General features: G+C 44.9%; 3 protein-coding genes across 4 annotated transcripts; 1 reads left to right on the forward strand and 2 right to left on the reverse strand.

Annotated features, from left to right (window-relative positions):
* Positions 1-162: 162 nt before the first annotated feature.
* Positions 163-3718, reverse strand: neu4 (sialidase 4). Its single transcript, XM_030066910.1, has 4 exons — positions 3676-3718; positions 2744-3176; positions 2137-2392; positions 163-1519 (listed from the first exon to the last, which is right to left on the reverse strand). The coding sequence occupies exons 2-4, from the start codon at positions 2942-2944 to the stop codon at positions 390-392; spliced, it is 1587 nt and encodes a 528-aa protein (XP_029922770.1). The 5' UTR covers positions 2945-3176; positions 3676-3718; the 3' UTR covers positions 163-389.
* A 564-nt stretch (positions 3719-4282) lies between these two features.
* wdr53 (WD repeat domain 53) lies at positions 4283-8477 on the forward strand. Of its 2 annotated transcripts, none has more exons than XM_030067243.1 (3): positions 4283-4372; positions 5079-5573; positions 6070-8477. In XM_030067243.1, the coding sequence occupies exons 2-3, from the start codon at positions 5085-5087 to the stop codon at positions 6748-6750; spliced, it is 1170 nt and encodes a 389-aa protein (XP_029923103.1). In that variant the 5' UTR covers positions 4283-4372; positions 5079-5084; the 3' UTR covers positions 6751-8477. The 2 variants fall into 2 exon arrangements, with proteins under 2 accessions (XP_029923103.1, XP_029923102.1); XM_030067242.1 differs by lacking the exon at positions 4283-4372 and adding an exon at positions 4484-4905.
* Positions 8315-11321, reverse strand: srprb (SRP receptor subunit beta). Its single transcript, XM_030067245.1, has 7 exons — positions 11089-11321; positions 10561-10655; positions 10395-10472; positions 10171-10253; positions 9741-9877; positions 9530-9584; positions 8315-9090 (listed from the first exon to the last, which is right to left on the reverse strand). Exons 1-7 carry the CDS (start codon positions 11261-11263, stop codon positions 8880-8882), a joined length of 834 nt encoding a protein of 277 aa, XP_029923105.1. The 5' UTR covers positions 11264-11321; the 3' UTR covers positions 8315-8879.
* Between the last annotated feature and the right edge of the window lie 806 nt (positions 11322-12127).

Below are 12127 nucleotides of genomic sequence, written 5' to 3' on the forward strand. Positions count from 1 at the left end.
TTGCTGAGTATTAGTCTGAAAAGTCTCTGACATAAAAAAAAAAAAAAACCAAAAAGGCCAAGGAAAACGCCAATGACAGTTTATGACTTTTATAAAATCAATTACAGATTAGCAGTAGAGCTAGAGTTTGCAATACATAAAATACAAAGTCAGCATACTAAACTCAAAGGCAATTTATCACTGTGTAGATAATGTAATTTTCTTCTCACCACTACCAAATACAAAATAGTAAAGTTACTGTCGCTCTACTTACATTACCAAGTAGAAATAAAACTCTTGTCTATAAAAGGCACAATATTCTATAAAACATGGATGGACTCAGAGAGATCATTTAAGGCATAATCCTGGAATACCACTTTAAAAAGGACTGCTACCACTTGAATCTCTATTTAAGACACAGAGCACAGCTCACTCAGCTTGCTCCTCTCTCTCTCCTTCACATGAAGCACCTCTCTGAGACGTCTTGTGCTTCGAGCATCTTGTTTGCTGGTACAACTCTGGCCTTTCTGAGGATCTCTGGCTTCCTGCTGTCGTCTTTCAAAGGCCTGACTGTCCCTTTTGAGCGACACGTTCTGGGGGAGGTTATCGATCAGCTCGTAGAGCGTGAAGATGCTGAAGGAGATTTCATCATATGCTGTTCTGGTGCCGCACTCAAACAGGCAGGCAAACGCCACAGCGGGCGGGGCACCAGGGGAGGGCGGCAGCTCCAGATAGGCCAGGTCAGAATAGGCACTGGGACCCTCGTAGATCACCCAGGGGCCACACCAGCTGTCTGGGTCACGGGGGAACAGGCTGAGGGACACCCCGAGGTCCCTACGTGCATTGGGCCATGTTGGGTGGGAGTAGATTACCCAGGTGGGAGTGAGGAAATTCTGAGGGGAACTGTGGTTGGGTGATAGGGTGGTAGTAGTTTGGGTGGGTGTAGGTGCCAGGTTGGCAGTGGTAGGAGTGACAGAGGGGGGAGACGGGGAGGCTGGGATGGATTCACTGGAGTTGGAGTTGGGTGGCACTGTGGTTGTGATGGGACTGCTACATGCTGGTGTGGCCCAGGGTGCCCAGTGTCTGGAGTTGGCATGGTGAAGAGAGAAGTGACGTTTAAGGGTATGACACATATGTATAGGTGCAGGGAATCCCACGATGCTACCATGACAACCATTTCGAGGTTCCACCAACCGCTGCACCAGCTGCCCTTCCTGAAACACGGCTCCATCATCCAGACTGAGGGCTTGCACCCTGCAGCCGAGGGGGCTGCGTGCGTTACAGTACAGCACGTTGGTCCCGTCCTCTTCGTCCACTGACACCATCTGACACTCCACGCTCTCAGGCCCCGGCACCGGCTCCCCAAAGCGCCAAGTTCGCCCGTGGGTGTCGCTATGGAAGCAGAATGCACGTGGAGTGGTCTGGCAGAACTGGCCGAAGCACTCTTTACAGTCGATGTGGTAGGCGTAGGCCGGGATCAGCAGTCGACCTGACTTCAGCTGGATGCCGTGGCCCGGGCCCAGGGCGAAAGTGGCCCATTCTGTGAAGTTAGAGATAAGCTTAAAGGGACAGTTCACCCAAAATACAAAAACAGATATTTTCTCTCACACAGTGTAATCTATCTATCCAGATGATAAAATAATAACAATAATAATAATAATAATAATAATAAATAATCCACAGCCCTCGTGAAAGAGTGTTTCATTGGGAGCTTCTTTTATAGTCCAAGCACATCAGCAATCAGTACATGTCCACCCTGAAAAGGCCATGCGAACTCACAAGCATTAAGACACATTCTCAGACAGTTTAGCAGCACAGTTTACTGGCGTTCATTAGCAGGAAATAGGTCATTGTTTATGGAAAGAGCTGTTCATCTTGAGCTCTTCACTCCGCAAAAAAATACCCAACAGCCTCATCATATTGGGGTGCTGAGAGACAGGAAATTGTCATGGAAAACTCGAAACCTCAAAAAGTCACACAGAAACTCTCTGGATGGATAGATTACACAAGGGGTGAGTGGGAAAATATCTTTTTTTAATCTTTTTTCAGGTGACTTGTCTTTTTAACATGCAGTTATTACACACAAATTAACAAAATACTCACATAATACAGATGAATATTACCAATAAGACAGCCAGTTAATCAAGTTTACCTTACCTTTAATTGTGTCCCCTATTACCCTCTTGGTGAGGTCCGTGACAGGACTCCAGGTGTCCCCATTGTCAGTGCTGGAGATGTAGCAGAGCCGGGTCACGTTTTTGCCCGTCACCAGCTGGTAGGACTCAGACGTGTGGCCCAGAACAGCAATGAAGAACAGGAAGAGGGTACCGGTGAACTCATCATACACGGGACATGGGTTCATGGATCGGTGGCCTGCAAGATGAGCGGTGCCAAGTACACGCATGTCCTCCCACTGGCATGGCAAAAGAGGATCGAGAACGGATTAGAAAGGAATGAATACAAACACATCGAAAGACCGAGAGAGGAAATGGAAACAGATAGAACAGGTAGAAAAAATAACTGGAGAAAAGCAAAGTACACTTGGGAGGAGATGAGACCACAGAGCAAAGAGGGGCACTTAGAAACCAACAATTTCCTCTTTAACACGTTTTAGCAAAAAAGCTTACAGTTCTTTTTCTCTCTAGCCATTCTAACCTAATAAAATCTTTTACTAAACCAGTATTTATTCCTATGTAAACCATCCCAAAACAGGCCTAAAATCCATGAGGGACCATAAAGTCCTGACCAGATGAAGAGCACTGACCTCCACATAGTTCCTGTAGAAAGTGCCTTTCCTCATGACCAGCAGGTGAGCCTGGGAGTCAGAGGGGCTGAGTCTCTCCTCACAGAAGGCCAGGAAGCACTTGGAGCGGGGCAGGTAGAGCAGCGCAGGGACTCGGTAAGTCACTCCATTGGCCTCCTTGTGGAACAGCACAGACCTCGCTGGGAAATACGGCGATCTCATTCTCTCTCGCGTGTGTGCTGTACGTTTGTGTTTGTGTTTGTGTGTTGAGGTAACTCCAAACTCTCTGATTGGAAATTCTACATCAGAAACTGGTGGGGAAAATGGAAAGAGCCATTTCAGTCTGTATCTCGATACACACTGCCTGTGAGAGTAGTCCACTTTGCAGGGGAAGGTAATCCAGCTGTCACTAATGTGGCAGAGTGAATTCTGGTTGGTATCTGGTCCACAGCAACTGTAAGCACATACAAACAGTGTTATCTAGTGAATAAGATATATTGTAATCCTGTAATCCTCTTGTAATCCAGGTTAAATGTGATGGAAGTGGTTTTATTTTCAGTTTGTTTACACATTCATAAATAGAGCACAATGTCCTAAATATGAAACACAACACCCCCCCAAAAAAATGTCACTTACCTTACAATGAAACTATTTACAACTATAAACGGCCAAAATAAAAGATAAAATACATTCTGTTATGTCAGGCAGAGGCTCTCTCTCCTCATAAGAGATCAGTTTGTGACTGACTAAGCGGATTCTGAAACACCACAAACTGTGAACCAGTCTGTTGACAGTTTCACACCGCCTGCTTTTTTAGCCACTTCAGCATTACAGCCAGCACACATTCAGTGTCTGTTCCTGTGTCACTTCTCAGAATAATTTATGAAGGTGAAAAACATCAAATGTGCAAATGATAAACAGAAAAGGACGGTAAATTACTGCAAAGTACTTACAGTCACGTCTTTTGATGGTGCATGTGAAAAGAGCTGTGTGGGAATCTGTATGTCAGCATTTGAATTAGGGGTTGGGAGCACGGGGCTGTGTGTATGCGTGTGTGTGTGTGTGTTTGTGTGTGACCGCAGTGGCTTGCCCTTGCTCTGCTCCCCTATTCAGTGTGGCAGTGTGGCATGTTGTTCACTCACCCAGAAATGGACCACACTCATCAGATCTGCAGCTTTGGATGAATCAGCGGGGAGCAGCCATTGTGCAGCCCTCATTTTCAGCATTAGAAATGCAGCAGCGGGTTGGGCAGGGGTGGTGGGGGCCATCCATAGTGCAATTATTTGAACAATTGATGCTCTGTGTCCCATTTGCACTGTGTCCTATATCCTGTAATGAATAAGGCCGTTTCAAATTTATTCTCAGTAAAATGTGCTTACATCAGAGTTGTATTGCCAAGGTGCCATTAGCTACAACTGGCTTATATTACACAGTTATTTTGAGTGGGCCCACACATTCACATACACACACCTACACATGCAACACATTGTGTAACATTATCTCATTATCTTCTGACTCAAACCCAGGAAAGCATTTCCCCACTCTGCACACTAGGTGGCGTTGCTTTTCAGCGAGCGCTCTGATGTCATCAGTGCGCGACCTCGTAGCCCCACATGGCAGCTTTTTGAAGTTTTGACTGCACTCGCGAAGGTAAATGCTGTTTTCTGGTGATCAGGTGTGGAACAGTGTTACCGATGAGCTTACGGTGGTGTTGCGGATGTGTAAATTCAAAGCAGGAGTTGTTTTATCGCAGGCAAACTGACGTTGCGGGCTAAAGAAGGGGTTGCATATTCCCTTTTAGGCGACGTAGCTGCCTGGGCTGCAGCTCTCGACTGTTTTGACTTTTCTCACAGGATTCTTGAGCTTTTGTTTGTGTGACAGCTCCTCGCAGTAGCTCTTATCTAGTATAGAAAACGGCGGCTAGCCAGTATATGTTTGAGTAGTGGCCGCGATCGCTCTAAAACAGATTTGAAATCAAAGCCACAGGAGTTGAAGGATCCTCTCTCTGCATGAGCTGCTACCTAAAGGCAGAGAGAGAGGAGCCGCATCCTGCCGCTCACTCTTATTTCTTCAATCACTTCTGTCTGATAAATGCAGACTAGTCATCACTAAAAACAGGGGTTGTTACCTCTTGCTGAACGCTGTTTTTACCGACAGCACATGGTTCCTACATGTTTTGAATGGTAAATGGTGACTCTTAGATGTCAGCTGTAATTTCAAAATGTCTCAGTAGAGTTTCAGACTTTGTTTTGTTTAGCAAGTTTTCAGCAGGCGGCGGCTGTAACAGTACAACTCAGCCCAACAGGATGAGATGCTCATGTTTTCCTTCTCCCTGTCGCCCTACATCCTCCTCTAGGTCAGCATGGCCCGGCAGTGGTGTGAGGGCCACTCCACATCCATACTGTGTGTAGGGGCCGCTGGGGGCCCCGAGGGCCTCCTGGCCTCAGGATCTGAAGGTGGAGAAGTAACCGTTTGGAGCCAAGAGGGAAGCGTCGTAGGCAGCCTGACTCTCTCTGGTGAGGAGGACAATACGAGTGTTGTGTTTTCGCCCACGGCCCCAGGCTGGCTGTACGTGTCACACGGAGAGACGGTGAGCATACTGGACCCTCGGAGCTTGAAGGGCGTTGTGGAGGAGTTTCAGGGTGCAGGGGAGGAGGAGATCAATGCTTTGGCACTGAATGAGACTGGCTCGGCCCTGGCAGTGGCTGATGACTCCGGGGCGGTTCGGATATTGGAGCTTCCCGGGGGAAAGGTCTGCAGGACGCTCCGCAGACATACCAACATCTGCTCTTCGGTGGCCTTTCGGCCTCACAGGCCCAACAACCTGGTGTCTGCTGGACTGGACATGCAGGTGAGAGAGCGGGAGGGCGGTAGAGGGTTACAGAGAGCAAAATACACCGAGACAGAGGAACAGACCAGAATGTGGTCATTTGTATGAAGCAGTCCACTAAAATTCAGCCCCACAAAGGTAAACAGCACTAATAATTTGTATTGGTGAGAGTCAAACACCATGAATCAAGTTTAGATTTAATTTGAATAAAAATTAGACATCACCTAAAGACCCTGTGAAATTACCTCACAACTTCTACTTTCTGTTTCTGAAATGCTGACATCACCTTACACTAGTGGGTGCAAATTAAAATTTCAACCTAGATAGATAGATACTTTATTCATCCCAAAGGAAATTCACCTATACAACCTTCACAAGTCTTTTACCATCCTCTCTCATCCACCTGTCTCTGCAAATAAAATTATGTTTGTCTCCCAAATTTATATCCTATCGCTGTGCACCCTAATTCTAAGTAATTTGTTGTTGTCTTCCTCTGTTGTCACTGTTTCTTCTTCAGGTGATGCTGTGGGGTCTGCAGAAGACCCGTCCGCTTTGGACCCTCAACCTGCAGGAAGTGGCAGAGGAAGAGGAGGAACATCAGCAGAGGGCCGGTCAGCTTTTCAACCCACCGCTGGCCCACTGTGTCTCTGTGTCGAGCTGTGGGAACGTGTTGGCCTGTGCAGCCGAGGACGGGCGGGTGCATCTGATGCGGGTCGGCAGCGGCTCGAAACTTGAGCAGCAGGGAGCTGTCAAGGCCCACAGTCAGGGAGCCTCGCAGGCACACTTTGTTAGTTTCCTTTCCCACCCATACTGGCTCGCCACAGGGGGGAACGATGGTCGGGTGGCCCTCTGGGACCTCAGCCAGGACCCAGTGGTGACACCAGAAGGGACGGGCAAATCTCAAGCTGCACCCCATCGCAGGAAGCTCAAGGGCAAGGCGAGAGCCAAACAGCCGTCTCAGGATAAAGCAAAGAACAAATCGAAGGCCCAACCAGACAAAGAGGAGGCTGAGAAGGAGGCAGGGGGGTGCAAGGAGGCAGAAGGAGCAGAGGAAGCGGTGAAGTCCGGGCCCAAACTCAGTATCAACCATGAGCACAAGGTGAACTGGGTGTGTCCTGCTGTGCTAAAAGGAGAGCCCAGTTTGGTAGTAGCAGATCAGAGCTCCAGTCTGACGGTCTACACTCTCTCAGGACTATAGAGCCATGTAGGTTATTCCTTTGTCTGGGCTGTAGCAATACACTATTTTGACTTGCCTTAGCATTTCTAACCAGCATTTATCAACTCTTCAGAGGCCAGACTGATGTGTTTTCTGCTCTGTTAGGAGCTGGCTGTATTACCTCGCTGCAAGAATTCTTAAAAGGATGTTTGGCTCATTATTCCTAAGACAGAGCCCTTTCTTATTCTGCTTTCGGGAACCTGCACTATGGCTAAAATACAAAAACAATCACCTTAATCCCAGAAAACACTGTGCAGTACAAAGCCACAATTGGAGGTCAAATCTTCACAGCTGCAAACATATTACACAAATAGGTTTCGCATTGCATTGCGTACAACTTAATATTTACAAAGCTCTCTCACTGGTCTTATTGACTTTCAGCTTTACTCTATATAGTTTAATGGGGGGCTTGGTGTGTGTGTGTGTGTGTGTGTGTGTGTGTGTGTGGTCCTAGAAAAAATTTAATTCTGTCCTCTTTAGTATGTTGTGTTGTCTGACACACTGGATCCATTATATTTTTGTACACAATAATTGCATTTTTGCAGACTATGAAATTGCCACACAAGACAGAAGCGTCTGCTTTGTATGGGTAAATAATTTGCCCAGCGCCTGCCACGTTAACAGAGTAAAAACACCCCTGTCCCGATCTAAACCAGGTGCTGGACAGAAACACAAGACATCGAGCGAATGTTGGGGCCACACAAGATGTGACGTTTCAAACACACTGCTCTTCATCAGACGAAAGACAGATGGAAACACAGCGCCACTGAAAAGCCAAACTTATGTTCCTGAAGGTGCTGTGCTTTATGCCTGTTTGGGGGCCTGTGGTTTGTCATGTGACCTAGCTCTTCAGGGACGTGTGGCGGCTTAATGGCTCTGTTTTTCAGCTGTCTTATGGTGGACTAATGAAAACCCATGTGCTCAAAACATCACAAAGTGGTGTTAGTAAGTTCATATATCTTTGGAGAAACTGTGTGTGTGTGTGTGTGTATAGTCTTCTATCCCATGCTTGGTACATGAAAAGATGTGATCTCAAGTAGTTTGTTACTTAGAAGTGTGATTAAACTGTTGATAAACTATTGTGAAAATCCCACTTTTAACTGCTTGATCATGCCAGTTTTTTATGCTATGCATGTGTGACTGGTAAACCTCCTTCTGCCACTTCACATAGACTGCACTGTAACTGTGATATGATTTGACTCGGCAACTTGACTTGTCCCTCACGCTGAACTGACAAAATTGTCCTTTTCCTCTTGTTCTATAGATTGATATTGAATGAACCAAGCGATTTATATTGGAAAACTTTTTTTTAACAAGCTACACATCTAAAAACAAATGCAAAACAGGTCTTGTACGGATGTCAAAAATGTATACATTCATCGACAATGCACCAAATTCACTCAGTCCAACAGAAGAAGAAATATAAGGCCATTCTTTTGCACACAGACAAGATTATTCTATAAAGCTACAATGAAAAAAAGGCACACTGCTGACTCTGGAATGCAAAGTCACTGATTTAAATGCCGCACACATGTATTTTTTTTTTCAAAGAGCAAACTTGTTGGGGCAGAAATTTAAGAAATGGTCTGAGATGGTCCAGCCAAAATGGATGACAGCCTATTATCAAATGTCTTTATGTTGCATGTATGCACAACAAATCATTTTAATTTACAAAAAAAAACTCTTCAAGGCATTTTCTCATCAACACTTACATGTAGATGTTTAAAATAATCAACTTTAACACTCTGAAAGCAAACTATCATTTGTCAGAAATGCAGAGCAAAAACAAACTGCAGCATCACATTCCATTCTCAGAGTCCACAATTCAATTTTCATAGTCTAGCTATTATTTTTTTTTACACTAAGTCTCAACTTCTGCCTTTAAATATCATTTCACATTCTGCATCTGTGGACTCAACACACACTGAACATGGCAAAGGGGGCCACTTTGTGACTGGGGTAAGGGGATTTTAAGTTAACCTGCAGACATTCAACCGAGGTAAGATTGTTGCGCCCCTGATTACTGAGGCGGGGGATGAGAGCTGAGCTGAACTGATCCTGCTTCTGAGCCATTGAGGCAAATTCTGCACTGAGAATGGGAGTGGTTGATTTTACAGTTTAGCCAGGCTCTTCTCCAGACTGTCGATGTCTGCATTCCCCTCCTCGCCCTTGCTGCCACGGGCACTGCACTCCAGGAACTCGACCTTCATGGGCAGCTGGCTAAACTCAAAGTCCTTGCCTTTCTTCCCCAGATAAACGCTGCCACCAACAGAGCCATCCTGAGAGCTCAGGGCTGCTGAGCGGGTCACTCTCAACGTGTTCCTATGAGAAAACACGCAACACACATACTGACTTTAATAAATTCACAAGGTTAATATCAACGACTAAACCAAATACTTCAAATACTGGAGTTAATTACAATCGCAGAGTATGAAGAAAATTAACTTTTTTCAAAATGCACAATAAATGAACACCTATGACATGACGAGTTCTACAATAAGGGGACCTAGATGGTCGACATGCACAGATTCCCATTATTACAGCATTCATCATGTCTCATTACTGGTATGGTGGTTGAAACATTAAACTAAATGAAATGACTTAATGACGACAAATGTTAAAAGATAAAAACTGCGATGGAAATTAGGCAAAAACAAACATGATATCAAGAGTACAAATTAAACAAAACTTTAAAAAGGGCTGACAGAAATGGAAAACTTAATGTGGGACCAAACCCAGCAATTGTAAAAGAGTTACTCACAGTTCCTTTTCCAGCTGCTGCTGTATCAGTTTGGCTGATTTTGCCATGGTGATATCTGTAACAAACGAGTGTATAACAGTGCTATGAATAAAATGTATATTGTACAATAAACAGGTAGTTTTACATGTTGGGTGGAGTGACTGACAGTGTAATGTACAGCATCAAAGCGTAGAGAAATGGTTTAGTTTGAACAGCAGGACCGCTCTTTCACCTTGTTTGTTGCAGGCCAACAGGAGAGCTGGAGCGTTCCTAATGATCACAGGGTCCGTCAGCAGAAAGTAGAGGAACTCGGCCACATCTCTCACTTCCTTCTGGAAGATAGCACTGTCCACAACAAACACGATCGCCCTGCAAGGATGGGCCAACAGGAAATGGGCAGTGGCACAGGGAAAGGGAAAGTGATAGGAAAAGACAATGAAAGAGATGATAGTGAAAAAGACAAAAATGCATATCTTGTCACCAATTGCCAGTATGAGAATTACACCTGTCATCCAAATGGGCCTGTCTGCTTTTTCTTTTGTTGGTGTATTTTTTATTTTGACACACACACACACACACACACACACAAAACCACAATAAAAATGTGATTGCAACCAAAGAGAGATTTACATCTGTTATTCGTTCAGGTTGCCTATTCTCACCTGGCTGCAGACTTGAACTTCTCCATGTACTGTGGACGCAGACTGTCATGACCTGGCAAGTCTATCAAGGTCCAGGTGCTGCCCTGAACATGCAGAGGAGCCACATAAATTAGAGGTAACAAAGGACCATGAAAACAATAAACTGCTAAACCCAGTATAAGCCATGAAATTGCTCTTGTAAGATGCACAGAGTTCGTCTTTGCCATGAGTTGCTCTTGTCTTACCCTGTCAGACTTGGCTCTGTATGGAGCGCTGCTGTCAGTGATGGAGGTCTGTGTCCTCTTGAACTTTCCTGACAGCAGCTGCCAAAAGACAAACACAGTCAATCTAAATACTAGACACATCTAGTAACAGAAATTGTGGCAAGAGCATTTGTGGAATAAAGCTCACCCGACTAAACAGGAGAGTTTTCCCCGCGTCGCATAATCCAACCAGCAGCACGGCACTTCGTACAGTTTTGCTGGAGAGAAAGTACTTCAGAAACACTGAAATGAGACAGTAGTGGTGCTGGTTAACAACTTATCTCCAAGGCTGAAGGGGTGTGTGTCTGCTAAGAAGCCTTCAGTGACTCCAGAGACAAATACTGACATCTAATTCCCAGACTGTGCAACTGACAGATGTTAGCTAAGTTAGCCCACCTGCTGCTTGCTAATACAGCTAACTCATGTTAGCATAACAAAGAAGTGAGTAGCAGCGAGAAAACAGAGAATATCTAGTTCACCTAACGGATTTATTTCATGAAAACAAGGTTGATGCTATCAATGGCAACTGAAAACTACACGTTAAAACGTTTGCTATTTAACTACCATGGCCTAACATTAGTAGCTTCCTAATGCTAAGCTAACTGCTAGGCCTTGCTAGCTTAAGTAAGGACTTAGCGTAGCTCCAAGCGCTACATCGCTAGCCGGGTTTTCTTACCAAAAGTGATGACAACCACCGCCAAAGCAACAATAATGCCGATTATAAAGATTGGATCTTGGTTTTCCAGCTCCTGGCGCACTGATTCAATGTACTGTTCGAATGGGTTTTCTGCCATTTCCAGGTCTGCCTTCTCCTCCATGGTACCGGGGTCCCTGACGCTGTCTGCCTCCATCTCTGCAGCTGTGAGCCGGACACACTCTGGCCTCAGCCCGCTGTCACACACAAGGACACGTGTGCTTTCTGTAAATGCATGCACGGTGTGGGACTCGTCAGCAGGGGGCACTGTTTCCCATGGCATTTACTTTGATTTGAGCTGTATGACTGAACAATCAGCGTGTCCGCGGCGAAATGAAGGAATAGTTTGATTTTAAAATTATTTTCTTCCCAGGATACAGCAGTGAGACAATGTGTCCATGACGTTTTATTTATTTTTTTCACTTCCCACAGATACCCAGCTTGAGCTCAAACACAATTACAGTCTATCTCTAACTTCACCTCTAATCACAAAAAATCCTCTCAGATTGACTCCCTTGCTGTTATCGAGCCATACCTGTGTGGTCTTTACGTGGAACAAAGTTATCCAAGTTTAAATGAAGAATTTCCACATTTGTCATCCTTTTCCTTTATTTACGCATACATATATGTGGATTAGTTGACGGCCAATTCGAGCATGCTGAATATCAGGGGCTATACTTTAGTCTCAAATTGCCTAAAAGTTAGTGATGATGAAGAAATAGGTTATACAGGGCCAAATCTAAGTCTGAATTCAATTTCGCAATATTGTTGTTTATTTCTCGTATTTTTTTGTGCTGCTTGTCAGTCGCCATCCCTAAACTTCAATAGAAAGGGAACATAATAATCGTATTTATTGTAACTCTATATGACCATTATGGTGATATCATAGCAGAGAAAGTGCCATCAGTTACGATGTTTACTAAAACTGTATGACCCACCACATAAACGCTTTACGCGCCCATGAAAATATTATGGTGATACTATACAGGAGATGTAAAATACTTGCTGTTAACTCACTGCT

Source organism: Myripristis murdjan, chromosome 13 (assembly GCF_902150065.1).
Source record: "Myripristis murdjan chromosome 13, fMyrMur1.1, whole genome shotgun sequence".
Lineage (NCBI taxonomy): Eukaryota > Metazoa > Chordata > Actinopteri > Holocentriformes > Holocentridae > Myripristis > Myripristis murdjan.

Excerpts from the sequence above, each read along its gene's own strand:
- neu4 (XM_030066910.1), bottom strand. The coding sequence starts at position 2,944 with ATGAGATCGCCGTATTTCCCAGCGAGGTCTGTGCTGTTCCACAAGGAG. Across the intron at positions 2,393-2,743 it reads TCTACAGGAACTATGTGGAG|TGGGAGGACATGCGTGTACT; the intron begins GTCAGTGCTCTT and ends TTGCCATGCCAG. Across the intron at positions 1,520-2,136 it reads AATAGGGGACACAATTAAAG|AATGGGCCACTTTCGCCCTG; the intron begins GTAAGGTAAACT and ends CTAACTTCACAG.
- srprb (XM_030067245.1), bottom strand. The coding sequence starts at position 11,263 with ATGGAGGCAGACAGCGTCAGGGACCCCGGTACCATGGAGGAGAAGGCA. Across the intron at positions 10,656-11,088 it reads GGTGGTTGTCATCACTTTTG|TGTTTCTGAAGTACTTTCTC; the intron begins GTAAGAAAACCC and ends GTCTCATTTCAG. Across the intron at positions 10,254-10,394 it reads ACAGAGCCAAGTCTGACAGG|GGCAGCACCTGGACCTTGAT; the intron begins GTAAGACAAGAG and ends CTGCATGTTCAG.
- wdr53 (XM_030067242.1), top strand. Across the intron at positions 5,574-6,069 it reads CTGCTGGACTGGACATGCAG|GTGATGCTGTGGGGTCTGCA; the intron begins GTGAGAGAGCGG and ends TTTCTTCTTCAG.